Source organism: Amphiura filiformis, chromosome 12 (assembly GCF_039555335.1).
Source record: "Amphiura filiformis chromosome 12, Afil_fr2py, whole genome shotgun sequence".
NCBI classification, from domain to species: Eukaryota; Metazoa; Echinodermata; class Ophiuroidea; order Amphilepidida; family Amphiuridae; genus Amphiura; species Amphiura filiformis.
Genome location: NC_092639.1, coordinates 48,670,757 through 48,697,199, shown reverse-complemented (window position 1 = coordinate 48,697,199; position 26,443 = coordinate 48,670,757). Strand labels below are relative to the sequence as shown.

Here is a 26,443-nt window from a genome sequence, read left to right as displayed (position 1 = left end):
ACTGCAGCACACCAAAGAGCGCATCACTGCTGCACACCAAAGTGCACATCACTGCAGCACACCAAAGTGCACATCACTGCAGCACACCAAAGTGCACATCACTGCAGCACACCAAGGTGCACCTGTATCACAGTAGCACATTGTAAAGTGCACAAAACTGCAGCCAGTCACCAGCACATCAAAGCACCAAGTTCAGCAACAACTATCACTGCACTTTCTGTACCAGCACATAATATACCCTATTCACACAAGGGAAAAGTTGCAATTCGATCCGATTGTGAGAGAGAATTACATAAATTACTTTTACTATCATCATTTCAGCATGATCAGTAAATGGAAGTAATCTCTAGGGAAAAATTTGAAATTGAATGTTTATTCGGTGAAATGTGCATGAAAAGTTCAATTTGACTGACTGTTTATATTAGCAAAAGAAGCAATTCGATAGAGAGACTAGGTCGAATTGAATTTGACTAAAAATGATGTTCCTAAGAAAAATTTGATAGCTTTTAAAGTCATACTTGAATAGCAACTGTACATGTTTGCATTGTACTAAATTGACTGAATTCGATAACGGATTTCAAAACTGAATTGCGACTTTTTCCTAGTGTAAAAGGGTCTTAGATTGTTCTTCTTCATAGATTTGCACAATTCTTCACATATGTGACATGATCAAGGGGAATGAATCACATGTTGGCAAATTTCAATAAAAAGTTTTTACACCATTTTCTGGCAATTCTATATTTTGATGAAATCCCATGAAAATCAGACATCTGGTTACAGAGTTATTGAACAATTTATCAATGGCGGAAAACAATACAAAACAAAAGAATTGAACACTGTTTTATAATATTAGCAACATCCAACTCATTCCCCTTGATCATGTCACATATTGCAGAACCTATAAAATCAAGCAAAACTAATAGGTGACTAAACGGGAAGCCGGATCCGTATCTATGCACATTCCAGGGATGCGTTTTAATGTGGTCTTGTGCGCGCAGATGGGATTATGTCATGGGTTGCCTTTCATGGACACGGCACCATGGCATGAGCACCCTACATGCACACGCACTGTAACGCACATACAAGAAATACACTCACCATGCTCACTACACGATCATTTCCCAGAGGATGTGGATCAGAGTGTCGTGTAGACACTTTCTATTATGAGTGTGCATCCTGGGAGATTGCATTTATGTGGATCCCGCTCTCGTGTGAAGTCACCCATTGGCCAATCATTAATAACAATTCCCTTTAAAAGGGAAAGCAAGCTTCAGTTGAAGGGGGTCTTGAATACAATTGGTGCTCATCTTATAAGGCTAAGATGAGCAGCAATTGTATTCAAGAACCACTTCTCAACTAAAACTGGCTTCCCCTTTTAAAGGGAATTTTTATTGATACAGTGGTTTTCTCAAATTAAATCTTTTATGCTAACAATAGGCAACTTTGACCAATATGCCAGCTGGCGAAAAAAAACATTTCAAAATTTATCTTTTTTCCTGAATAAAGTGCAAGGAGAGAAAACAATCCAGGATTTAACAATGACCTATGCATAATAAGCCCAATCGGCATTGGAAGTTTGCAATGCATTGTAGGACAGTTTTTGCAGTTTTAGGACACTTTGTCCTTTGACCTTTCAGAAAATTCAGAAATATTTGGTTTTTGTACGTACAAAATATATTCTAAAATGTATTACAATATTTAAAACAAATATAAAAAATATTTGTGTTTTATAAATTAATTATTTGGTATTTTTAATGATCAAAATTGTGACAATAATAAGAAAATTAATAATAATTACGTACATTTTCCCGATATGTCAGAGGTCAAAGTGTCCTAAATACTGCTCTCAAAAACCGGAAGTTAGAATGGCGATTGGGCTTATTTGACTATATTTTTCTCCCCCCTTCCCCTTTTTCTTTTTCAGGCAAAGCACAGAAACAATCAAAAGGTCAGGAAGAAGATGCTGACCCCCGCTGCACACCATGGACATTCACTGAATGTGTGTCAACAACGGAAGGAGAGTGTGGACCAGGCATTAAGATGGGAACAAGAATGGGACCTGAATGCAAGAAAACAGAGAAGCAGAAAGATTGCCATGTACCTTGTGAAGGAGAAGAAGAAGAAACAAGAGGCAAAGGAGGAGGTGGAGGAGGAAGGAAGAAAGGTGCATACTTTTTCCTTCATACTTTAAGTATACACTTATTGGTCTAAATATATGGTTTTATTTTGCTCATCTAAATATAACAGGTTTATATTTGGGACCCTGCCGTTGTCATGCTTTTCTTTATTCTTGTTTCAGCTTTATTCATTCAGCCAGTGAGCATTTCAACTACCGTATTCATTTCCATTAACCGCCCTAGGTCGCTTAACAAAAGTCATTTTGGGTGGGCACTTATTTTTTTATATTGTTTACATAATAATTATTACATTATATGTTAAAAATGGCCCAGAATATATAGACTTTGTGTGTAGAGGCCCTGTGTTTGATACACAAGTAGTAGCATGCATGGATTCTGCGTATAATGATAGAGGATCATGTGAAGTAAAGTCCCTGGGTGGGTGCTTATAGGGGCATGGGCGGTTAATGAAACGAATATGGTACTTATTTTTTGGTAGCTGTGATGCATTATCCACAGGTTTTGCATTCACTTTCTTGTCTGCAGTTACTCAAACAGGATCAGGATAAATTTTATAAAAATAAATGAATTATGTTTTATTTCATTTATGGATTTCACCTATAAATTCTACTCTCAAATTAATGGTTCCTGAACTTGAGTCTCACACAAATTCATGGCCAGCCAAGGTGCCCATATGAGTAATTTGTACAGGTATGGCTCTCTGCACACGGGACCGACTGAACCATGGGGAGAGCCGAAGTTTGACTTTAATCGACAGAAGTTGCCAATTAATTTCAGACTCTTTTTTCCCAGTCAATATCCCAGCAAATCGCCACCAGCGGGAATTGACCCGGGACCTCATGCACTAAAGGCAAGTACCCTAACCATTGCGCTACACTCTCCCATATATTCTATATTGTTGTAGGAAAGAAACCAAAGCAAGCACAAAACCAAAGAGGTCGACCCCAAACACAAGAAGACGATGAAGATGCGGACCCTCGTTGCACACCATGGAGCTTCAGTGAATGCGAGCCATTAGAAGGAGAATGTGGTGCAGGTGTCAAGATTGGCACTAGATCAGGACCAAAATGTAAGAAGACACAGAAGGAGAAAGACTGCAGAGTACCGTGTGGAGGAGGAAAGAAGAAAGGTGGAGGAAAACAGAGGCAGAAGGATGAACCCAGGCCTTATGATGATGATGCAGAGGAAGAAGTGGAGGTGAAAGGAAAGAATGGAAAGAAAAGTAAGTTGGGGTGTGCGTGTGCATTTGTAAATACCTCCAAATGAGGACCTACATATGTATACACACATGACAAATGAGGACACACCTCCAACTGTGGACATCGGTCTGCTGGATATAACCAGGACATCGCAAATAATGTAAAAATGCATTTAAAATGGGTCCACATATAGGGGGTATATAGGACGGGCTACGGTTGGATAGTAAGTGGTCTGGTGTGTGTGTGTGAGGTCCACGGTGTGTCAATTAAGAACGGGTGTGAGTCCTCGGTTAGATAGTATTAAATCATATATGCAGAATGAGGTCATTGTTTGGAGGGGGTGTGTGTGCGTGTATTTGTTTTCACCAACAAACGTGGACCCACCTATGACATTTCGCTCATGAAGTGCAAACCCACAACAACCAAACCAATACATGGTCGAAAGAGAGTGGCAGAGGGTGCTAGACACTGTATCTCCCATGGTATAGGTGTAATACCAGGTCTACTGTTTGGCAGTTAAATATCATATCTTACCACAAAAGTCAGGTGTGTGAGAGTTCAGCTTTTAAACTGATTTCAGTGTTTTTATTGCCAAAATTTACATGTTTCTTTTATTTTCAGCCCATATTTGGCATTTTTACTCTTACACTGTTTTTCAGCATTTTTAGTAACTTTTCCTCTTTTTTTGTCTGAGGTCTCTCACACCCCTGAAAAGTCCATGCTTCCAATAGTAAAATGTCAGTGCATAGAGGTCCATGTTTGTCTCTGAAAATGTGTAAGAGTGTGGGTATGGGTGGCAGGGGGGTCTACGTGTCTATTTTGACTGAGTTGTGTGTGCAGAGTATAGTGCCTCACATGTGTGCAAAGTATAGTGCCTCATGCAGATCCAGTATTAGATAAATGGAGTCTGAAGCCGGTGGGGTACTCAAGTTTGGTTTGGGTAGGGGTGTGCCGCTGAGAATTTGAAAGTGGACCCATCAATATACCAATTTTTCAGGAAATTTGAACCCATACCAAAATCAAATTCTCGGCCAAATTTAACACATTTGAGTGAGTGGAAGTATTATTAAATTTTTACAAATATCTATTCATATTCATTAGTTTGTAAATACCGACGTGGAGACTGGGGTGAATGTGATGAAGCAAGCAATACACAGACTAGGACCATGGAGCTGAAAAAGGGTGATGAAGACACATGTCCTCAGGAAAGATACATCACTAAACCATGCGACAGAATACAGCGCAAAGTGGAAAGAAAATTAGGTAAATATTTCTTCTTTATTTTGACCATTTAAAAAAAATATGAAATAGCAAGTTAGCAAATAAATTATATTTGGACCCGTTAACCCCATGGGCATCACTGGCCATATTATCAGCTTCTAAGAACTATGTTGATTGGTTAAAAAGAGGGCTTTATCATGTATTGAGCCAATCAGAGATATGGTATAAAAAGAATGGTCAGGGCTAGAGGCAATTAAGCTTAAGATGGGTAAGAGGTTTAAAAGCTCCATTTGCATTGGTTACTCAGATCTTTATATCGTGCAATTAGCCAATCACAGTCATTGTAAGAACGGCAGTAGAGCCCATGGGGTTAAACTGCTTTAGTTTGATAGTAAATCATATTTATTTTGAAGTGTGGCAAGCATAAGATGAAATAAAAGTAGTTGATTATAATATGCAAAGTAGCTTATGCTTCCCAAATGCAAAGGCACCCATACAAATAAGACTTTGAAATAGAATTCATTTGGAATATTTTCAAAATCAGTTGTTACATTTTTCCATACAAACAAAAAATAATTATAGAAATACAATAGTCCAATTTGTGCATTATTCTTAAATTGTTAGCATATTTCAGTTTACATGGGAGTCTGTATTTTGACAAGCAAAAGTTGTGCGAGTGCATTATCCATCATACACCTCGAGTGTTATCCATTATCATTATCAAGTGATGGAGACCTCAGTAGTGAAAAGCTTTCAGAATATTCATCATTCACATGATTCCGTCAAATTTCCAAGGCTGCCAACTGATATTCAAATGGTTTTTTTTCCTAAAAATGTTGTAAGACTATTTACCTTGCATAGTTGGTATCATAACTTGTGAGAATCAGGAACAACTGTGCATGGACACTATGCTGTCTTTACATCCAAGGGGCATATTATTTTTATGTAGAATTTCTCCCTGATGTCCGAATACCAGCATTGTGAACAGAAATTAACTTCAAAAAACAGATGTTGCTTTCTTGCGTCACACCATGCAGTTCAGAACATCGTAGCTTATCAAATACATTGATTATTTTGGTGTAAGTCATGCAATGCAGACCATGCTAGGTCATACATTCAAACAGCTCAAACACAATCTGCACCAGGCCTTTGTGTGTTTGTATGGATCTAGATTAATGAAACCTAGTGTAGTGTCCAAATGATTCTCAAGTTCTCTCTCATTATGATACCAACATAAATAAAAATATACAAACACTCATACAATTAAGCTAACTCATTAGTGTACCTAGCCATAAAAATACCCGTATTTGTGAACTGTGAATCGGTTTCAGACTGCCGTTATGGCGCAGGTGACTGGGGTCTATGTAACACCACATCTGGAATGAGAATGAGGGTTGACATGCTAGAAGACAAAGGGATGGAAATAGAAGGATGTCGAACACAAAGAATTGTCTATAAGAAATGTGCTTTGGGTAGGTTGATTGGACAGTCTCTGTAGTTATGCCTTCAAACTGTATCAAAGAGAAGAAGTCAAGGTTTGATTTTTGAATGGGCTATTCCAATTGAAATCCATACACCCCATATGGAAGACATGACCTTAATCTTACACACAGGAGTGTATATTTCAAATGGAGTCACCCATTCAGATATATAACCCTATTTGAAATTCACATTCCCTGTGAGGAAGATTAAGGTCATGTTTTCCATAGGGTGTGTGGATTTCAACTGGAATAGTCTAATGCTTTGGCAAACCAACAAAGTGTTCATATGATGCCATTGCATGCTATGTCATACTTTATTCAGAAAACCAATTGGAAGATATTCCATTATAGTCTGCATGTCCTGAAGTCTGAAGTATAACACAAATCATACAAATGTATGAATCTTGGAGTAGCTTTAGAATACAGATAGCCACCCAATTATCTTATAGCTGAAGTCTCTTATGTTGACCCATATCCTGATTATTCCAGAACAGATAATCCTAACCCAAATCCTAAATAGATCCAAATCCTAATCCTAAAATGTAACCATAATCCTAGCCCAAATCCTTAAGCTAACTTAGCCCTAATCCTAGCCCAGATCTGTAACTAACTTAACCCGAATCCTAAAATCTAATCCTAATACCTTGCCCTTATGCTACAACCTAACCTTAATCCTAGCCCACATCCTTAAGCTAGCTAATGTAGCCCTAATCCTAGTCCTAATTCTGAAACTTAACCCTGATCCTAAAATCTAATCCTAAACCTTACCCTAATGTTTCAACCTGATCCTTAAACAAAACCCTAATTATAACCTTACAACCTAATTGTAATCCTAGATCTTTGAGTGGCAACCAGTATTCTAAAGTCTTCCTAGATCCTCATATTGCAAAGAAAAAAAATCAATTTTATTTATTTTATACAAACTCCCTGTTGCCATGTTTCACCATCATTTAACCCCAAAGGTGACAACTCATTCAACTGCTGTAGCAAAAATACTTCCATCAAAAAATATCATCTTTTGTAGCTCATTCCTCATTTGGGTAATATAGTGCCCCTGGCTAAGAGACAAGCTGGTCAGTAACAGATGAGGAATCCAATCTCAGTGGTACATCAAGTTTTCAAGAGAAACTGGAAAGATATTTAAGGACATCTTAAACGTAATGACACTCTTGCGATATCTGTATATTAGACTGTTAAAACAATGGGGTAATTTTTACACAATGCTGGACTAACAATGAACGAGTCAATGAAACAGTTTGACCCGACAGTTCAGTTTGACCCGACAGTTGTATTTATTTTAATAGTTGACCTAATGTTGGATAAAATTACCCAACCGTTTTATCAGTGTAAGCAGAAACAAGGGTAACATGGAATTTGGACACTTTGTACTTCAGGACACACAGATAATCACATAATATCAGACTTGCAGTTTAAGGTGGCATAATTAAAGAGAAATCGTCATTGGTCCTTTGTTTGTCTGTCCCGAGCATTTGCTGCATGGTGCTGGAACCAACTTGACTAATTTCCATCTATATAGCTGACTAATCCATTTTGCTCATGACAAAAACCCTAGCTCTATAGCGGTAGAATTCATCGTAACTAGACTGAAAAACATTGCATGGATTTGAAGGCATAGATTTTGCTCAAGCTTAAAACAACCTGTCGGTACAACTTAGTCATATACTGCGCCAATAAAGTATCCTTACATTTGGAAAAATAATCACAATTTCCAAACTGAACTATATTGGGGTGAATTTGTTTTCTTAATAGATGCACCATTTAATTTTTCACATTATGACACCCCCATTGAATCCAATGTGACTACAAGAAGCAAAGTTACAAGCATTTGATTAGAGCGAAGGTCCAGTTTTAAAAGTGACAAACTGGCCTATTCAAAACTCCACAGATTAGACATCTGGTTTGAGAGTGGTGAATGGCTAATTTATGCGTTTGGCATTAATTTAAAACAAAAGGAACAAAAGAAAACTGAAACAAAAGAACTGGCAAATAAAATGAAAGTTATGAAAAGTACTGAGAAGTAAAAACTGAAATAAAAACTGCTTTAAATAACGCTTCATTGAAGAAACTGTGTTGTCTCTTTGTTTCGCTTGTTGGAATCTTTTTGCGCCTTGTATAGGCCAGTTTGTCACTTTTAATACTGGACCTTCGTCAATTCAATTGCTTGTAACTTTACTTCTTGAGGTCACATTGGCTTGAATGTGGTGTCATAATGTGCAGGATTAGATAGCGCATCTATTACATAAACAAATTTACCACAATATTGTTCAGTTTTGATATTGTGATTATTTTTCCAAGTGTAAGGATACTTTATTGGCGCAGTATATAAGAGACGAGATACATAAGAGTAGACTTGCATAACAAAAGATTGAGAGAATGATAGCTGCATGCTTATAAAATTATATTCCACATTGCTTTTAGAAAAGCTACATGTACATATGATAGTGAGAACAAATCATCATAGGGTAGACATGTAAATCTGTTTTAGGCTGTTTGTAACTGTTTGTTTTGAAGATACAAGTTGTTAAGCCTCCCCCATCCTTGCCTATCATCCAAGTTTACTGCTGTCGTCTCAACCTAAAGTATCAGGCAAAACATGGAGCTCAAATACATCCAGACTGTCAGGCAAGATTATACTAATCATGTTGTTATCTAGTTCAAAAACAACACTGTCACAATGTTGTCTTTCAGTCTACGTTGTAATCTTGTATAAAATGACAGCAAGATTGTGATTATAAATAAAAATTCCTTTAAAAAAGGAATGGGGCGCCCAAATTATGTGAGCTTGGACGTGATATGGTGAATTCCATGGCATGGTGTTTAGATTTGGTCCCGGGATTTGGTATCATAATGATTTTTTCTAGGGAAGAGTAGAAGATGATCAAATGCAAGACAAATGTGTTTGATTGGGGAAGGTGTATCACAGGACCGTTTTGGATGAAATAAATTGAATTGGAATGAAGCTGTCGTGTCAATTTGCGATTATGTGGGGTGGGGAGTTCAATTTTGGGGCATATTGTAGTGATGATATTGCTTTGGATATTGAATATTGTTGAATTTCGTTATGCAGGGGGTATATGATGGATAGTATAGAAGAGGATCTACCCTATGTTGACCAAAAGAAAAGTTTTTATGAATGTATAACGTCTGTGATACATATACATCATAACGTCTGTGATACATATACATCATCTACTTGCTAATACACTGAAAATCTAATAGAGATGAAGGATAAAAGACAATTACAGAACATTCATTCTTCAAAAGTAGCTATATATATGGGTATACAATGTTTACAAGATAAGAACGTTAATGTTTTGTACATGAACGTAACATCTTTGATACATAGTTGTTAACACACTGAAAATCTGACTAGAGATTTACAATTTGATGATATCCAAAAGAATACTTACTAACTTAGCATTGAAGAATTAAAATAATTACAGAACTTTCATTTGTTAACATACACGTAGCAATGATTAACAATGTTGAAAATACAAACGTAACGTTTTGTTCATAAACATAACATCCTCGACACATCTAGGATCCGCATAATTTGTTGATTAATGTCATAAACAGTCACAAAAGATTTATGGTCTGATCATTTGATCATTTTAAGGGGGACCCGATATTGCATTTGGAAGAACCAGGCTTTTCAATTACTATCAAAACTGCTGGGTACCAAACTTTTTGATACAGCTTGTATAGTAATTTGTTCTAATTTCCATGCAAAAGGAGCCAGTTGTTTCATCCTTAAAACAAATAGGCTACACCATAATTTCCAATTACCCCATGCAGATAGATAAGACCTTGGTAAGATAAGCGTGTTAATTGTTATGTCACTATCACTATCTTGATCTTGATAAGATGCCTGACTTTGAAACTTTGGGTACAAAAACTCATACTCTGCAAGTTAGGTCAAATTTTGCACTATGATTGTTTATTTGAGCTTATTGGACTATGCCATTCAGATTAGGCTATTGTAATCCATAGTGTTGGTCACCGTCATCGGGTTCTAAGAGGCGGTAAACTGGTTACAAAGGTCAAAGTGGTTACAAAGGTCAAAGGTCTCGATTTATTTGGTGTTTTTACAAATCCATTAATTTTGTCTTTTAAACAAAGAATATACGCACACCATTTTATCCTGTGCATAACAGAAAACAATAATAAAATCAAATCCAAGAATATTGTGGATTTATTTCTGAGCAAGGGCATAATTTTAGCAAAATAGCACAACAATTATGGAGTAAATCTAGTAAGACTGAAATTAGAAGCTACTCACAAGTACATGCCTATATTGTGGGACGCCTCCGTAGAGGGCGCCCCAAAAAAAGCTGTAGAGCGAAGTTTGCATTACAGTCAGACATTGAATTATCAATGAAAATTATCCAACTTGATGATACAGATACTGTTATCTTTTCAGAGGCGTAAGAGCGATTGCTTCTCTACTGCTCCTCTTAAAGCAATAATGTGTGATTTGCATAAAAGCTCATAAAGAATAGATTCCTATTTAAATGTTAGTATTCACTTATCACATTGTCCCCTTTTAATTTCGAGCCTCATGCAGCTGGGATCAGGCATGACATTTTTCAGCTGATCAGCTGAATTCTGCTTTTTTTGACTATTCAAATTTACACATCTTTATTTATTTTCAGCCCAATTTTGGGTCTTTCTTGCCAATTTCATGCTGTTTTTCAGCTTTTTTTGTTCTACTTTTGTTCATGCCTGTGGGATGTATAAACAAAACGTAAGACAAATAGCGATATGCACACAGTTTATACGTCAAGGAGTAAGATGAATAGCAATGTTCAGAAAATTTATGTGTCAATGATTCAATGATACACATGTACGCAATGTGTTTAGCCATCACTTGATCAGTGAACTCTGAATAAAACTGGAGATTTCCAGATTTAATATAAAAATGTAAATTTTACTATAATTAAAGCACTTTATGCTTAGTCTTTCACATGGTATTTTAGTACACCATTCAGCATTACCATCATGCAAAATATAGAAATTAAAAAAAAATGACATTACATGTTGTAGAGTAATTTATAGCTCCTCTTGATGTCTTGCTAACTCTTAAACATTTGTGGCCACTGGGCTAAAAAAGCTCCAGTTGCTTGAGGAGACAGGAGAAATGTATAGCTATTCACTCCATTTCAGAAGACAGTTTCTGCGATAGCAAACTTGCTGGTTGACTCTAACCTTATGAATAGTCCACAGGAGTCTCATCATGTTCTTATAAACTCAACCCAGAAAGTATCGAAACGAATATAGATCGTCAGATATATCGGGAACTGAAATATATAGCAAAAACTTATTTAATGTATATAAAGCATAGCTTTCTCCTGCGCATTTTGATACCTCTCTTGTTGCTCTACGATATCATTTGGTCAAGTTATGGGCGCTTGAGTGGCTTCAAGTCGGATTTTGAAAGTTGCACTTAGCTCTTATTCAAGCCAAATGCATTCGTCGAGTACACACACACACAAGACAAAGGACATCGATGTGCTCTGTTTACTTAACCATGAACTTTACTTTATTTTACTCCTTCGACTTCCAACTTTAATACTTGCAACCCTTTACTTATCTCTGACTTATCTCATGAACTCTTTCTGCTGACATCTCAATACTTGGTGTGCCCACCATCACTGTCTATCACTGCCTGGATCGTCGTCGCATGCTCTGAACAACGCATTTGGCTTAAATAGGAGCTAAGTGCAAATTTCAAAATCCGACTTTAAGCTACTCAAGCGCCCATAACTCGACAAAATGATATCGTAGAGCAACAAAAGAGGTATCAAAATGTGCAGGAGAAAGCTGCGCTTTATATACATTAAATAAGTTTTTGCCATATATTTCATTTCCCGATATATCTGACCATCTATAATCGTTTCGATACTTTCTGGGTTGAGTTTAGTAAAGATACAATTATGATCTACTTGTATATTGGCAATTTTCCTTAAGCAATTCCTGAAGAACAGTTCCAACCAGACAGGGTCTAATTCTGCATAAAACCGGGCAACGTTATTTCTATAGATCTGCTGCGCATTCAAATTGCATTGTATTGCATCGTAATTTCATTTGTGTCTATGCTAATTATGTTTACACAACATGAACTCACATGTTTTCAGCAAATTCGCCGATAATAGGTGATCAAAAGCGATCGGAATGTTACAAAAGTACAGATCGCATTCAGCTTACTTCATATGAGATGATCTTTGGAAAAATACGGCATAATTTGTCTTGGTGTTTGCGGAATGCCATGCAGTAAAATATTAAAACGTTGCGGCAATTCATGATTGACAACTAACAATCGGCGTGTCCTTCAGTATCCTCCACTGTCAATTTCTTATCCACTCACTAATCCTCACAAAAGCTTTGTGTTGATTACGTAATGTGTGGAGGCAAATTGCAATAAGTACAATGAAATAATGAGTAGGGCGGGCTCCGAGGCGGGTTTCTTCTTCATCTTACGTAACAGTATTGTTCTCCAAAAAACCTGGAAGCTTGTCGTTTGGAGCTCTAGCTGAAATACAGCAAGATAATGTAAGATAGTAAATGTAAACCTGTATTTTAGCTAGAGTATCTCGAGCTAGTTCCAACCTTTTCCCATTGTAAAACTTTAAATCCCTCCAAAGCTGTAATTATTCTGTATGCCTACCTACTGTAACTCCTTAACATTTAATTTGTCTTCTACCGGCCACAATTTCAATCTTGTTTGTAAATAATACATTCAGTTCTTACCATTCTTAAAAACTATTCATATTTTTTACATTACCCTTTGACACTTTTTAAAATAATTTGTCAGTGCCTTTTAATTACTTTAAAGCAGTTTCTCTTTTTGTTTGTTATCATCATGTCGTAGTATAGGGTTATTATATTCTTTGTGGAGTTAAATATTTTTGAATTAACTTTGAAAAGTATTATCACAGTAAGTCATTTACAAGGAACTGTTGAATTTCCTGGTTAAACTTGAATAAACAGGTCTCAAAAATGTCTCACAATTTGGACTCTTTTTGAGCCTATGACCCGCATTCAGAGCAAAGAAAATAAAATCCCATGTAGTACTGCATCAATAATTTCAACTTCACAAATTTACACACATTTATATAAATCATTTATCATTATAATTTACAAAAGTTTTAATTTTGAAAACATTACACACTTTTTGAAATTTGCCTATTCAGTGATTTGCTCATTCAGAAAATCATAAACATCAAAAGTCTTTTTGTTTTAACACTTTTGTTAGTAGTGTGCTGATAGTAGCCTGCAAGTGGTTAAGCCAAAAGTCATGATTAAAGACAAAATTTGACATTTTGCATGAAAATGTAATTTCTTTCTCTACTTGAGAGAAATTAGTACACATCTGAGGGGTATCAAAAGTTTTAGAAATCGCCCAGAAGTGAAAGAGCTATATCAATGAAATTTTGTCAGTGCAATCACTGGTCCTTATGTACACTATGATGCAAAAATGGTCTCATTGATGTTTATTTTTGCCAAATATTTCCTTTCAAAAATACCAAATAACAATTTGAATGACCTATCCTTCACTTGTAAGTATTTTAAAGACAATTTTAATTTTTTACACTTTCGCTGGGAGCACAGAACAGACCTTTACATACCTTGTGAAATTCACCTGTTAATTAATACTGAGGTTCATTATGGCTTAAGGAATTTGAATGTGTCAATTAGCGGCATAATGTTAGGGTATAAGGTATCCTACTGGAGGCTACTGACCAAGAAGTACTTCATTCAAGTCACAAGTATTTCTATATTTACATTAGATGCTAGCTCAAAGTAAACTAACATACCAACACTTAGTAGAAGGCCCTTAACTCTCTTCACGCAGGTGTCGACTGCAGGCGACACGTTTCAAAATAATGTTAAAAAATTCAAAAATTTCAGAAATGTAAATTGTCATGACCATATTTTGAATCAGCATGGAAAATGCATTAAAATTAGTACAAACAAGCCTAGTATTCGTTCAGTAGTTCTTAAGATAGCTCTTGATATTTTGAGAAAATATTTCAAAACTTCAACTTTTTCCGTTGAAGCGCATGGCTAGCACGCAGAGCATTAAGGTTAAGCCTTCCCATATGGCAACCCTTAAAGCTGACAATATACAGGTAAACCGTGGCAATTTCTATTTAAGGCAGATAAAAACTTTTTCTTGTAAAATACAAGGGGTGCTCAACACAGAATCTGCAGTTCATTTGGGGACTCAAGGGGCTGTGAGGACTTATCATGCTCCCCTTATATTAAATACATCCATCTGATCTTCTAATCTTGTCATAAGATGAAATGAGGGTTGACACCACAAAACGGTAAACAATCACAAAAACAAGATGTTTTGGATGGAAAGTGGGATAAGACTAGCATGCAGCAGAAGATGGGTCAGTACAAAAGAGGGAGGCTGAAAAGATGTTGCCAACATATTTGTCTTAGTTTGTAAGATGTTTAAGCAGAAAAGGTTAGGTGAACTAAACTCAAGCTACAAAGCCTCTCAGCTTAGGAAAACAATTTCTTCTCAAATAACAGTATCTTTGGTACATGTATGAAAAAAGTACATTCCATTCTGAAAAAAGATCATTTCCAACTATAAATTTGGATAACTAAGCAATGTTTTCCTCATATTAAACCCTTGGGACTCAACTCTGGTATTTCTCTACACGGTTACGAAGAATAATCATTGATGTTTATTCTTGACACCGAAATAGCAGAATCACCATGAAAAACAATCAAACTGCAGATAAATCCTCTTGTGCTATCACAGTTTCACTCAACACCAGGAACATCTATGATGATTGGCTGACAATGAGGCCTGACTCACTTTAATCTCATCTCTGGGTCAAGGGTTCAAATCCCAGTAGTTTGAAACTTAACACTGCAGCAGGTGCTGTTTCCTTGCACACCTGTGTAGTATTTGTTTAACTCTCTCCACGTGTGTCGACTACAGACGACAAGTTTAAAAAAATCAAAATTCAAAAATTTAAGAATTGTACATTTTCATGACCATATTTGGAATCAGCATGAAAAATTAATCAAAATGAGTACAAACAAGCCTAGTATTGGTTCAGTGGTTCTTGAGATAGCTCTTGATATTTTGAGAAAATATCTCGAAACTGGGACTTTAGATGTTGAAACCTATGGCTAGCACTCAGAGCATTAAGGTACCATGCACATCAGAGTTGCCTGAACTTTGGGATGCTGAGGTGTGGCTTCCTGTAGCAACAGCAAAATCACACAGATTAATTTCTTTTGAGGTAACAAGAAACATGGCCCTAAATTTCAAACTTGGGTTATTTTTGTATATGTAAAATAACACAGCATAGACCCTGGGCACAGGCCTAGGGATTATTTACAGTAGTGTTGATACAGTAGGGGAGAGCGGGGAGTGTTCGCCCTATTTTTTTCTGACCAGCCTAGCGATGTCAATTTTAAGGTTAGGGATGACCTGATTAGCCCATGTGAAAGCCCTATGTCTTAGCTATATACGGCCACAATCCCAGACCTATAGGCCTTACAATAGCAACAGGATAGAGCAAACAAAAAAAAGTTTTTTAAAGTGGCGAACTTGCCCATATTGGGGCAGGTTCAGCCCATATGGTGGGGTAAGTTCACCCTAATCACAAAAAAGGTTTAAACATTGCATAACAATAACATATTCAATGCAAACATTTAGCAAGAGTATACAGGGCACTCATTCTCTTCTGGGGAGTCACTAAATTTGTTGCAGGGGTCGGGTCAGGGTAAAATGTAGGGGTCCAAAGTGAGCTTAAACGTATCATGTTTACAACTTCGGGGAGAAATGGATTAGGACATAAACTGTGGTATGAGTAATACCGATATCACATAACTTTAAAAAACATGTTTTTCAGTAGTTTTACCTTGTTTAATGGTTTAATTATCAATATTTTGCATAATACGCTGATGGGGCAGGTTCGCCCTCCAGTTTGGGGTAAGTCCGCCTGGGAAGATATAGGGCGAACATGCCCCATCCTCAAAAGGGCTTAACGAGCCCCTTGTGCACATTTTTGTATTTTCTTCAGGGTATGCAAAACACAAATCGAATAAGGAGATTATAACTGCATTAAATCTTTGACAAATCCCATATGTTCCCAATACAGATTTCCATTAAAATCATCTGTATTTATGTATCAATGATAATACAACATTATGAATGCAAGAAAAAATTACGTTTTGGTGTAATTTTTTGTTTTTTGCTGCAGTTCGATGAACACGTCCCTATATGTCGCGTAGCTAATATGAGAAGTTTATAATGACCTATGTCACCTATAAATTTTGCCATCACCAAATTCCCTGATAGCCGTAGTGCTGAGAAACAAGGGGTGGGCGAACCTGCCCCTAGGGCGAACACTCCCCGCTCTCCCCTACTGATAGTCAGTGATATAGGAGTAATACTCTCAGCCTTTGCTGTCATCTTGCACAGTGGTGAAGCAGGTTGATTTTGAGTAGACAATGGTATAGAAGACTTGACATTATTGTTTATCAACAAAGGCGAGGGACTGGTCTATCGATATGCTTGAACGAACTGCTACACTGTTCGATGGCTTTCTTGTACTATATGAAATGTGGTGGGCGATTTAAAATGCACATGCCCTGAGCAAACTACGATGCATACTCACACTGCAGGGGAAAGAACAATGGAAATTGCCATAATTCACACACATGCTGCCGGGCAATGACGTCACATGTCAAGTGGTCTATAGAAGACAATATCTTGTCTAGAAGTCTAGCACACAAGTAATGAATTGAACACAGACCGTGATCTCACTGAAGTGTTAGGCCACAATAGTAGGCCTATGTCAAACATAGTATTTGTGTGCTCAGGGAGGAGATTTGGGGGATTCTTGCAATTGAAGCCCCCCCCATGCTTTCACCCAAAACATGAAATAATTTTAGGCACATTTCATCGGGACATTTCAGCTGCTCAGCCAGCCCCCCTAGATGAGTTACCAGACATCAGCCTCCCCAGGAAAGTGAAGGATTCTGGGCATGTCCTGAAGATGAGTGCAAATCCTCACACAGAACATGTAGCCTTATATACACTTTCACACTATACACACTTTTTTGTTAAACATGTTGACGTGACATGCCTAATATAAAGTAGGCCTACGTAGCTATCATCAGTAGATAGCATTAACTTGTCTTTGACATAATTTATAGCCATCTTCAGAATATCGCATTAACTTGTGTTTGACATAATTCACTAAGTAGATAGCATTAACTTGTGTTTGAAATAATCTATAGCTATTATACAGTGCCCAAACATAGCCCAAGCAAGATAAAGGAAGAGTCATATATCACCTTGGGATATAGCCCAATTAAGTGGCACTTTGTATGCCCTAGTAACATGGTGTGGATCCCTCCAATCATTCAGCACCACTCATCCCATATGCACTTGACACCTAGCACATCTTATCATCAGTCTCAGCCTCAGGCAAGTTTACTTTAAACCTCTCTGAAATTTACATAGGCTCAGTCTCAGTCTCCAAATACCTGTGAGTTTTGTCCTAAATATCTCCTGGCATTATCTGATATGGTTGGTGAATGGAGAACTTTCAACAGTCATGCTAGAAGTGACGTCCGATAAGGGCATGTGCATGTTCATCCCTTTAGCACTTTTAGCTCCTTCATCATGTTTATAGACAGTGATTTTGATATAACACATCCAAAGCTGCTCTGGAATTAGTGGTATATGGCACCATGGGTATAGTTTGCTTTGGGTAGGGGTGTGCCGCTGAGAATTTGAAAGGGGGCCCATCAATATACCAATTTTTCAGGAAATTTTGATCCATCAATATACCAAAATCCAAAATTTTTGACCAAATTTAAGACAAATTGTCTTAATTTTTACAAATTGTCCTCCAAATTTTGGGGAAATTTCAAAAATGTTGGCTACAGTAAGGCAAACTTGGGCTATTTTACGAAAAAAATTGAGAACATTTTGAAAAACGGACTCATCCATATACCAAAATTGGTCTAGAAAGAAGGGTCATTGATATACCAAAAGGCTGAAAATGCTACCCATGTTTTTCTATTGAACCTGAATTTTCACATTCCCTTCCCCCTGACTGGGAGGGGGGGTCGGCTCTTGATAGCCCTGGAACTGTTAACGCAACAGCAAAATATTTTGATATCTCTTGTAATCTCTGCAACTGGGAGAAAGACAACTACTTTAAGATGTTTATCTTTCATCACCGTGCCCCTTATCTTTGCAACCGAAAGTGATATATACATGAATTTTTTTCTAAACAGTTACTATGGAAACAAAGCTGTGAGAATATGATATTTGTGATTGAATGACTCATTGATCAAATCTGAATTGGATATTTCAAAAGATATATATTTGGCTATATAATCTGTTATTTGTTTGCATAAAAATGACCAGTCATTCCGTATTGTATCAAAACCCACTGAAAAGTCCTTGTCATACGTTTAATAATAATATACTCTTATAGAGTATAACAAAACAGTTTCTCAATGCGCTTTACAAACAGAACAATCTTGTCTCTAACTTCAATCGCTAAAAGTCTTAAGAATGGCCCGTTTTGATTTGCCAAAAAGATTGAATATTCAAATCATTTGATTGAATATTCAGTTTGAATTTGCCGCTAAGGTACTGCAATCAGGAAAATAAAGTGAGATTGTTGTAATAAGTAATACAGATATCAAATCACATTCTAACATTTCAAATCTTATTTTTGAATATATGACACATTTTTATTTTATCTCTTTTGGGTCTTTATTTCAAACAAAGGTTTACCGATATATTCCAGGTTTTGTCAATGGATCACATTTGACTAGTATTAGTATTACTAATACTTCAAATCGGAATATACAACGCATTAAGCTGCTCCTTGCCCACATACCTGTTAAGTATGTTATGTTATCATTAATCACACCAGTTTCAAACAAAGTCTACTGATATATTTCTGGTTTTATGGGAACGGATCATGTTCGACTATTATTAGTACTTTTAAAAATTCTGAATACAATGCATTACGCATATTTCCTTGCATGCATACCTGTTAAGTATGTTATCATTGATCGCACCGATTTCAACATACATGAAATCCGATTCCTCCAATGTGTGACATAGATATGGTAACGTAACATCACTAATTGCATCAATAGTTCCATATCTGACGCAAAAGCCAACTTAAAAGCAAACCAAATTTAATTATCAGATTCAGATAGCTAGTTTAGGATACATTTACCATGGAGCAGAGAAACAAAATATTTCAGTTTTTAAGCCAACTGTCTTAGCAACAGCTTGATGACTCAGCAGAGTAACATTGCCATGTATCATATTCCATGGGCAAATTGGTACTGAGCTATATAATAGCGTCAGCTCAGATTTTGAAAAATAGAAAAAATATCATCAGCAGCACTCAACAGATTTGTATTATCAGAAAGAAGGAATTTTGTAGCTTCATAATCATGTGATAAAATTTTTTTTAAATCTTTATTGGTACAAAGAAGTACGGGAACATTCCAGGGGGGTCTCAAGAATGTTCTAGTTATCCATGCTAGAGCCGGGGTTCCTGTCCTGGAGGTAACCCCTACTATATAGTTAGGTGCTAAATAAATTTCATTTATCCTATCCCAGTACACCAAATTTGATGAAAAGAGGACCCCTATAGTATAATAATTCTTCATTCTTTCTGTTCAAACTTACTGTTACTTTGCGAAATTCTGGAAAAAAATTTCAAAATTTTTCCTGAAAATCAATGAAGAAATCTGCACTTTTTTAAAGATTTTTTGAGAAAATTCACCCCATCCCCATCTGTAAATGAGTTTTATGAAAATTGCAACCCTAAGTGATACCAAAAAGCCTGAAAATGCACACAAAGCACGTCCCTGTACCCTCCATATTCCACTAAAGTACCTCCCCCTCCAAGATTCAACCTCAAAAACCAATTGAATGAGCAAATGTTCCTGAATGATAATGTTGCCCTGCAAGTGTATGATTTATTGACATACAAAAAGTGCATAGCTCCATTAGATAACATTTTGTCTGTGGTCATTTCAGTAGCATGTTATGCCATTGCCGATTACTAATGTCATTATCTTTCATGCATCAGACATCTGCATCATTGGTGCGCAATAAAGCAGCATGTGAAAACGACTACCGGCCAGGCTACTATGTATATCATTGATTTTAAAGGAGTATTTCGTGATCATAGCATCCTCTTTATATGACATTTTTCATGAAAAAAAATTATTCCCAAAATTTCAGTTGCTTTCGATTATGTGTAGTACACTGCTCCATTATACTACTGTGTTGTAATTTCGTTCTGGTACACCAGAATGGAATACAAATTTGATGATATTAAACAAATGAATCTGCTTTTCTTTTTTTTTACATAAACATCATGTAGCCAGAGGTTTCCAGTGGTATAAAAATTTCCGACTTTTTTTTGTGAAAAGTGGGGGGATGATGCTTTGAATCACAAAATGCCCTTTAATGTATAACAAACCCCATATACTATGTTGTTTTCCTTCTCATGCTTCAGCCTACATCATTTAATTTACTTTATTATCATTTCTCTCTATAACAGGCTTATGCGTCTGCATCGGTGATGTTGACCATTTCCAAATATCCCATCATGCACTATTGCCACTAGGTCCCATTCTCTTCCACATTTGAATTCATGCATGGGTTATTTGAAGTCATGATAATTGATGCATTTGAAGGGACATTGGAACAACATTGCATGATGGGATATGAAAAAAAAAAGATTTCTAACCTAACCCGTTTTCCTTTTCCTTTCGAAAGTATTAATGTTCTATTATATATACAACGGCTGTCATATATATTGAATTTTGAAACTGTATGTGAAATATTAAACAAACAAAATACCAAAAGTATGGTGGGTACTTTATTTTGTATATTTTGGATTTATGCATCCAGAAGTTATATGCCAGGGGGCACTCATTTCAGCTCTAAAAGACCTCTAAATTACCATTCCTACATTTCTGTGTTTTCCAATCAATTTTCAACCAGAAAGCAAGACCCTTGATTTTGACTGTTCGCAGATCTGAAAGAGCTCCTTTTACCGGTATGCCATCAGTTCCTAAAGACCAATTCTGGGGGAGCATAAGCATACCCACCAAAAAAAATATGTGTCCCCCCAGTTACCTAAAAAATGGAAATTCAATACATGTTTAAAATCAGAGATATTTTGACTTTTGAATCTCACCTTGAAAAATTGCCAAAATAATGTGATCGAGACACTCCAGAAAATTTCAAGAATCTCACTTTAACATTCTGGACCATTCAATGTTTCAAATATCAAAAGGCAGTGTTTGGAGTCAAGAAACATACTTTTCTTGTCCTCGCATAACTATTTTCTTTCATTTTTACAGCCTGCGAGTATGATTATACTGAATGGTCATCATGCGATCCCCTCAGTGATACACGCAGACTTGAAGGGACGCTAATCCGGACAGAAGACACGCCACCCGATTGCGAGCAGACTGTCATGAAGACAAAACAGTGCTTTGGCAATAATGGTCGTGGTAAGAAAGGGCTAAGGGGTTACTAAAACATGGATAGAATACACATACATGTATGTGACCAAAATGTTTCACCACTAGGGCAACGCAAAAGCACCTTTTCTACAGACTGACAGAGGGATTGACTTCTCAAGTAGGCAAATTTTCTTTTCTGGAAAACACTAAATGACCCTAAAATATCATAAGCTCGAAAAAACTGTAAAAAATCTGAAGAAATTTTGCAAAGATATTTTAAACATTTTTTGTCATAATGAAACCACATAAGCCAAAAACAGCTGTTTTTATTTACAAACAACTAAAAAACATGCAGTCCCAATGCAAAATCTGGGTCTAAACATTTTGAGAAACTACCATAATAAACCAGACTATAAATCAGAAAAGGAATAATTCTGGTATACCCTAGGCACAAGTATAACCCTAATCCTAACCCAAACCGACCCTAACCCTAAAAAATATGGTGCAGAATTCATATTGAAAACACATCCCAGGGTGCACAGAAAAACAACATTTTCCCTTGAAATTTAGTGCCTTTTAACACCCCTACAAATAACTATAACATTACATGCCAGATCACAAAATCAAACAAGTAAGCAAACAAAAACATCCTTTGTCAGTCCTATTCTTGGGGCTACATAAGTGTACAGTAATTCATCCAGCATTTAATATGCATCAGGGACCCTGTTTCATCTCCGTATCTAGAGAACGAAGCAAATAACAGTTGTACAAATATTTTACTCCCAAATCACAAAAAGAAAAGAATTCACACAATTTAATTGGTTTTCAAGTACAGTATTGGTCCGAGTATAGTCCCACCCGCTTTTTTAGGTGAAATTTTTTTCATTATTGGGGGTGGGATTATACTCAATTTCAACAATTTTTTTTTTTCAAAATGCATTGAATTTGAATGCATTTTGAAATCATTAATAGAGTATGACATGACTACAAATTATCAATTTTCATATTAAAAATACAAAACATCTTGAATTTTTTTTATTTTTAGGTCAACCATGAATGATTCTAGCATGTAGGTCTAGGTCTAGGGACACTCCAAAAAACAAAACAAAAACTTAAAATTTTTTTTTTGTACAATTTTTGTAATTTTTCGAAAAATGGGGGGTGGGACTATACTTGAACGTGGGGCTATACTCGGACGAATACGGTATATTATATCACACAATAATGGACAGTGATATAACACAGTGTGTGCGCCACACTTGTTGATCCTCAATAACCGTACGATAATGCATTCGGGTAACACATATAGTTGCGCCAACATCCACTACTGAAATTATTATGACACAATATTAGAAATAATCCTATCTTTTATTCTCTAAGTATTACACTGCTCCCAAAGTAAAAGACATTATCCACCGTGTGTCCAGGATCTTCTCCTGCGGGGGGCTATCAGAGTTATGCGGGGGGGGGGGGCTTTATGGCTAAAATCACCAAAAAACGGCTGATTTTACATGATTTTCAACAAAGTGCGGGGGGCTCAGTACCCAAAGTCCCCCTGGACATGCCAAGTATCTGTTGGCAATAAGCAGAGCACATGTATGTGTTTCACTTGGGAAGGATCCATATTCCAGAAAAATACAGAACTATTTTTTTTCTTTTAGATTAAAAAAACATTCTGTTTTGCCAAATGAAACATAGCTCTTAGGCCTAATCATTTAATTAATCCTAAATGGTAATGAAAGTAAAATTTTAATGTTTGGTCAATTTTTGGAAATAAGGATCAAAAAGGGTGTTTTTCTTATGCTGTGATTTGTACAAAGACTGATTTCAAGTAAAGCATTTTAAGCTGGTAAATAATCTAGTGACTGCATTCTGAGAGACATCATTCAGTTCACATCTCAAAACAGTTTACGTATTCCCCACACCTCTTACTGTCGCATGTTTTCCTCTCCCTAAATAACATACAAGCAGACAACACACATTCCTAAAACATGTCATGTTCAAAGTAATGTTACTGAAGCATGACTTCATCTACACAATTTGCCCCTTAACACTGAATGTAAGTGACTTTTACATTGAGATGGCAGTCTGTGTAAGCCAAGAAATTTGTAAAGATTATGCATTCTTTTACCTGTACAGAGTGCTTGATTTATTTTTTGGAACAAATCATTCCATAAAGATGTAGGCTGGTAAGTCTAAAAAGCTATGTCTCAAAGTGCCTGTTTTTCTTAGCGCATCCATTTCAGCTGAAAACGTTGAATTTTTTTAGTTTTTTGCCATAAAATCATCAAATTGTGAGAAAAATTTTGAAGAAAATTTACCTGATTCAATAATAGGTATATAAAACAATTGATATTTGTACTTCAATTGTGTAAATAAATCACAATTTATGCTGTGTACTTTTGAACACTTACAAATAACATCTTAATTCAAAATTAAGTTTTAAAATATCTTATGCATTCTGCTTTGTTGTTTTTGTAACTACCAAGAGCATTATTTTTTCAGCCTAATGGGAATGTTACAAATATACCCCCCCCCCCAAAAAAATAAGTATAATAAAAAATACATTTCTTGCACTTCACATGTGGTGTATGTTAAAATTAAAATATCAAAGGTTGCAAAATTGGTTATGAAATAAATTAAAATTATAATTATTGAATTTTATATTCCTTCCTTTTATTTTACAGAAAAATGCTTCTTTGGACCATGGTCAGAGTACAGTCCGTGCATTAAAGGATACAAGTACCGCATACGTGAACTGGTAGCAGGGGGACACAAATGTGAACTACAAGCCAGCTATGCCGCTAAGTGCAAAGAAAAGGAAATGAAGGAGTAGGCAAACAGCGCCACCTATCTACGGACCTCATACGCAGGGATACTTTTTGTGCCAAATGCCAGACACATAAGTTGTCAATAATTTTAAAATGGAGCGATTTTCTCTCAGTTTTGGTTCTACTGAAATTAAGTTGCGATGCATACCTTTTTAAGATCTGAAAATACCAGACAAAATATGAGTCAAACTGCCAGAAAAAATCCATGGTGCTCTCATTCTAACCATTTTAAAGTATTTCAAAAATGCATGCAAAAGTTGAGCTCAACTGCCAAAGCTTGAAGAAATATTCCAGGGTATATATTCTCTAAGAAGCTCTGAGAGGAATCTATATTTTAGTGACATTCTTTGACCTCAAAATTCAAACAAACAAATTAATGAAAAATGACATCATGAAAGATACTCTTAGCAAGTTTAATGTGGTGAAAGCAATATTGATATTGAAAAATGACAATATGTGTCTGGCAACAAAGAAAAACAAGTAAGAAAAATGTACGAAGAAGTGACTTTTTATCATTGATTTATGAAGTAAATTTCCCTGCAGTGTTGATGAAGTAAATAATGCCTAATTTTCAAACAGGCAAAGAAGTGTCATTCCAAATGATTAAATTTTAATTTCATGAAATCAAATATATATCATGAAACTGAATGTAGCAGACTTTAAAAGATGCAAACTTAGGTTCAATCATGTAAAACTCATAATTGTTTTTATAGTAAATTGTTCTTAGCTCTATACATATTACATTAAAAGACATTGTAAATTTTTATGTTTTGAGGGTAAAATTTATAACAGAAATTGCATTTACCGTTGAAGTGGATATTTGCAGGTTGTATTTATGTTGCGCTTTTCACATTTTTAGCAGGTATCGCAACAACAAAAACAAATTGGCGCAAAAGTTAATCACATGAAAATTTTCACTTTTACGGTAGCCTATGTGATCACAATCTCTTTCACAGATACCGAGGTATATTTTCAGCACCACTGACATGAAATGACCTCTTTCCCATCCCGGCCTCCCCTTCTCCACATCCCCATCTTACTTGAATACCAATTATACTTATTTTGACTACAGATGGTAAAGAGGGTGCATGAAGATATCACACCACAAATGCAATCGGGTCTATACCTCTGTAACTGGGTGTTTAATACTAAACACTACATCTAATCAATCTAAATGCAATAAAAACGTACCAAAAAAGGCTTGAAATTACATTTTTTTGTGATAGCTGTGCTCTGTTGATGACTTTTCAATAAACTATTTGTTTTGAATGACCACTGTAACAGGACCACAGAAAGCATGTGTTTCTCTGTAAGTTTGACTAGTCTTTGATTCACTACTGCAGACAATATGAGCAACTTAATCTTTCAAAAACCGGTGTTTGGTGGGTGAAAAATATTACAATCTTTGAGAGAGAAAGTTATTTAAATGCACCAGAAATATTAATGAAAAATAGACAAATTCTTCTGCATAACTTTTAAACTCAAAAGAATATGAAGCATATCTTGTGGTGTGAACCCTGCAATAATGCCCAAATTTGACTCTCCATTGTGTACCATCTTGCACCCTCTGGTAACGAGTGATATACTCCTTCCCTGTGTTGGTACCCTTTCAAGACACTTTGGTGCATGGACCAACCAAGACCATAGGTAAACGTTCAGTGCAATCGGACACTTTTCAATCCAGTAACTTACACAGCACCTTTCTTGGGCAAGCTGTAAACGAGATAATTGATGCACTACTGTAAGATCTCTTGCACATGCACTTCTCTGCATGTTATATGCAACCATGATGAACACGGTATGTACAGTACCAAAAAAAATCAAATTTCATGTGCCAAGACTGCATTAGGCAACAAGCTGCAGATTTGCATCAACCACTCCCTGGATCTTTCGTCAGTGGTAATACATGAGAGCAGGTCAGACACCAAAGTTGCAGGGAACCAGCAAACTTCTTCCAAACCTAATCCCCTTGGTTACCACCCTTACATTTTAATTGTTCATATATTTAAGTAATTTAAGCTTGTTCAGTTGGTGTAACTTAATAATTTACT

General features: G+C 36.1%; 1 protein-coding gene across 4 annotated transcripts in view; it reads left to right on the top strand.

Moving 5' to 3' along the window:
• The window catches only part of LOC140166326 (uncharacterized), a 136,891-nt gene extending 110,794 nt beyond the window's left edge, over positions 1-26,097 (top strand). For 3 of the 4 annotated variants that reach the window (XM_072189757.1, XM_072189756.1, XM_072189759.1), the window contains 6 exons: positions 1,925-2,164; positions 3,043-3,360; positions 4,439-4,600; positions 5,890-6,030; positions 21,457-21,609; positions 24,249-26,097. In XM_072189757.1, the coding sequence (XP_072045858.1) occupies positions 1,925-2,164; positions 3,043-3,360; positions 4,439-4,600; positions 5,890-6,030; positions 21,457-21,609; positions 24,249-24,397 (1,163 nt within the window). In that variant the 3' untranslated portion in view covers positions 24,398-26,097. The remainder of the gene's footprint in view (positions 1-1,924; positions 2,165-3,042; positions 3,361-4,438; positions 4,601-5,889; positions 6,031-21,456; positions 21,610-24,248) is intronic. The other variant, XM_072189758.1, reaches the window with a different exon arrangement.
• Positions 26,098-26,443: the final 346 nt, after the last annotated feature.